The sequence below is a fragment of the Penaeus monodon genome, chromosome 7 (genome assembly GCF_015228065.2).
Source record: "Penaeus monodon isolate SGIC_2016 chromosome 7, NSTDA_Pmon_1, whole genome shotgun sequence".
Classification (NCBI taxonomy): Eukaryota; Metazoa; Arthropoda; class Malacostraca; order Decapoda; family Penaeidae; genus Penaeus; species Penaeus monodon.
In genome coordinates, this window is record NC_051392.1 from 24,757,079 (window position 1) to 24,759,578 (window position 2,500).

At 33.0% G+C, this 2,500-nt stretch overlaps 1 protein-coding gene across 3 annotated transcripts in view; it reads right to left on the reverse strand.

Annotated features, from left to right (window-relative positions):
* LOC119575136 (N-chimaerin-like) overlaps positions 1-2,500 on the reverse strand; it is a 17,142-nt gene that overhangs the window by 12,415 nt on the left and 2,227 nt on the right. For all 3 annotated transcript variants that reach the window (XM_037922570.1, XM_037922572.1, XM_037922571.1), the window contains exon 3: positions 646-844. In XM_037922570.1, coding sequence (XP_037778498.1) covers positions 646-844 — 199 coding nt within the window. The remainder of the gene's footprint in view (positions 1-645; positions 845-2,500) is intronic.

Here is a 2,500-nt window from a genome sequence, read left to right on the forward strand (position 1 = left end):
CCTCTCAGGTACAGCAGAGAAGATATCAGAAGCAAAAATTACTTTTCAATAGCTCCTTTGTTGCTGTTTCATATCTGACATCAGCAACCATTGCATGAAAAGATTAGGTCTTATGACTTATCCCTCTCGACATATCAGCCAATGGATAAGCCAATTTTTTGCCTTCCAGTGGCAATACTACTTCCTCTGCTGTAAAGCAATGACAAATTTCTTGTAGCGTTTTGGCCATTATGTCTTATATTTCATCACTGCAAATACCAAAAAAGCCTCCCTTCTTGAACTTTACTGCATGACCAACACCAAACTACTACTACTACTACTACTACTACTACTACTACTACTACTACTACTACTACTACTACTACTACTATAACTGTTACTATTACTACTACTACTTAAACTACTACTACTTCTACTACTACCAATAATAACAACAATAATGATATTAACAAATAATAATAATAATAATAATAATAATAATAATAATAATAATAATAATAATAATACAAAAATTATAATAACAAAAATTATAATAATAATAATAATAATAATAATAATAATAAATAATCATTATAATGCCATTATATAAATAGTATTAAGCATAACTATTACCAAATGATTATCATCAATTAAAAAGCTACATACCTCATGCTAAGTGTATAAAATCCCTCTGCTCTGTCGCTGTGTCTCACTATGTAAGTTCCATTCTCAGTGAGCAGTTTCTCACAATGATGTCTGCTAATTCTTCCATGATACTCCAACCCATAATATGGGGGAGAATCTGGGGGACGGTCAGTGCAAAGTACGGCAGCAGGTTTGGGTGCGTCTTGTTGTAACTGGTATACTGTGAATGGAAATAAAACCGGTAAGATGAGTGTCTCAGTTTAATAAAAACTGTGTGGTATGTGGCACATATTTTTTACACCAATATATCACATGTGTCAAGAAGAACCATAATAGCTAGATGCTCTTCACAATACAACATACACCTGTACTCTAAACTGAATATATGTAACCAGTATGCTGTATAACATTTCTGTAAAGGATCATAAAGGTCTACAAACATGAATTCATTATCACCTCTGTAACTTATCTATGGTCCCTATAAATTCAAATGAAACCTCAACTTATATTTATTATATGTCAAAGCAACATGTAGACCCAAAATTATTAATTTACATGAACACAATGTAAAGAGATATATGGATGGTTTTGCAAACATACAATAATTTTTATTTATACAGATTAGTCTTATTTTCATCTTAAGATAAAAAATCTTTCGTTGAGGTGAAAACATATATTCAGCTAATAAATCAACCTAGCTATCTATATATTGGAGATTATCAACATTTAAAAAAATCTGTGGAGAAATACCCTGATTCAGTTTGCAACTACGAAGAAGTTTCTTTGTAGAAAATCTATGGGCACACACACATAACCTACTAAACACATACTTCCAAATCCATTATATACTAGTTACATCTATTCCTACTCTGTTATACAATTTTATTGCTTTGTAGGAAGTACTTCTAAATATTCATCTAACCCATATGAAATACACATCTCCACATTATTAGGAACATCTATCCCTACATTGCCATACAATCTTATTAGTTTACAAACTAAAAAGATGCTAAACAAGCCAAATCTATATAATGCAAGGCCTCTTAAAAGAAATACAGACATCAATAACTATTCATCACACTTACATAATATGGAGTACCTCATAACCATGGCTACCAAACAAGTGATCCCTGTCAATCCTAAGTTGCAGAGTGTCTACACAGAGGAAGTTGATGTTGATACCTTTATAGATTGAATAACAAGACCTACTCTTACAGGAACTAAGTCTAAGTGGAATGATAAGTAAATATTACTTGCAAAACTATAGTCATTTTGATAATGAAGTCTGTGTTTACAACGATGCACAGCTACAAACTACTATACAAAAATTGAAACATAAAATAAAATATTATACATTTTCTTTGAAGTAAGAACCTATCAATGATAATATCAGAGAGAAGGAAGTCCTACAAGATAAGAAAAAAGAAAACAGGAGAATGTTCATTGAGTAACTGTGTGTGTGTGTGTGTGTGTGTGTGTGTGTGTGTGTGTGTGTGTGTGTGTGTGTGTGTGTGTGTGTGTGTGTGTGTGTGTGTGTGTGTGTGTGTGTGTGTGTGTGTGTGTGTGTGTGTGTGTGTGTGTGTGTGTGTGTGTGTGTGTGTGTGTGTGTGTGTGTGTGTGTGTGTGTGTGTGTGTGTATGCGTGTGTGTGTATGCGTGTGTGTGTATGCGTGTGTGTGTATGCGTGTGTGTTTGCGTGGGTGCATGTGTGCATATGTGGCTATCTTCAACTGTCTCCTTACTTTTGTCTAGGCATATTTCTGTATTTTGTACGCATGAGCATGTGTGTTAAAAAAAATATATATATTTCTTAAAAGATTGTAACATCAATCAATATATTATCAAAGAATTTCCAATTCAACACTATTTCTCCCTTC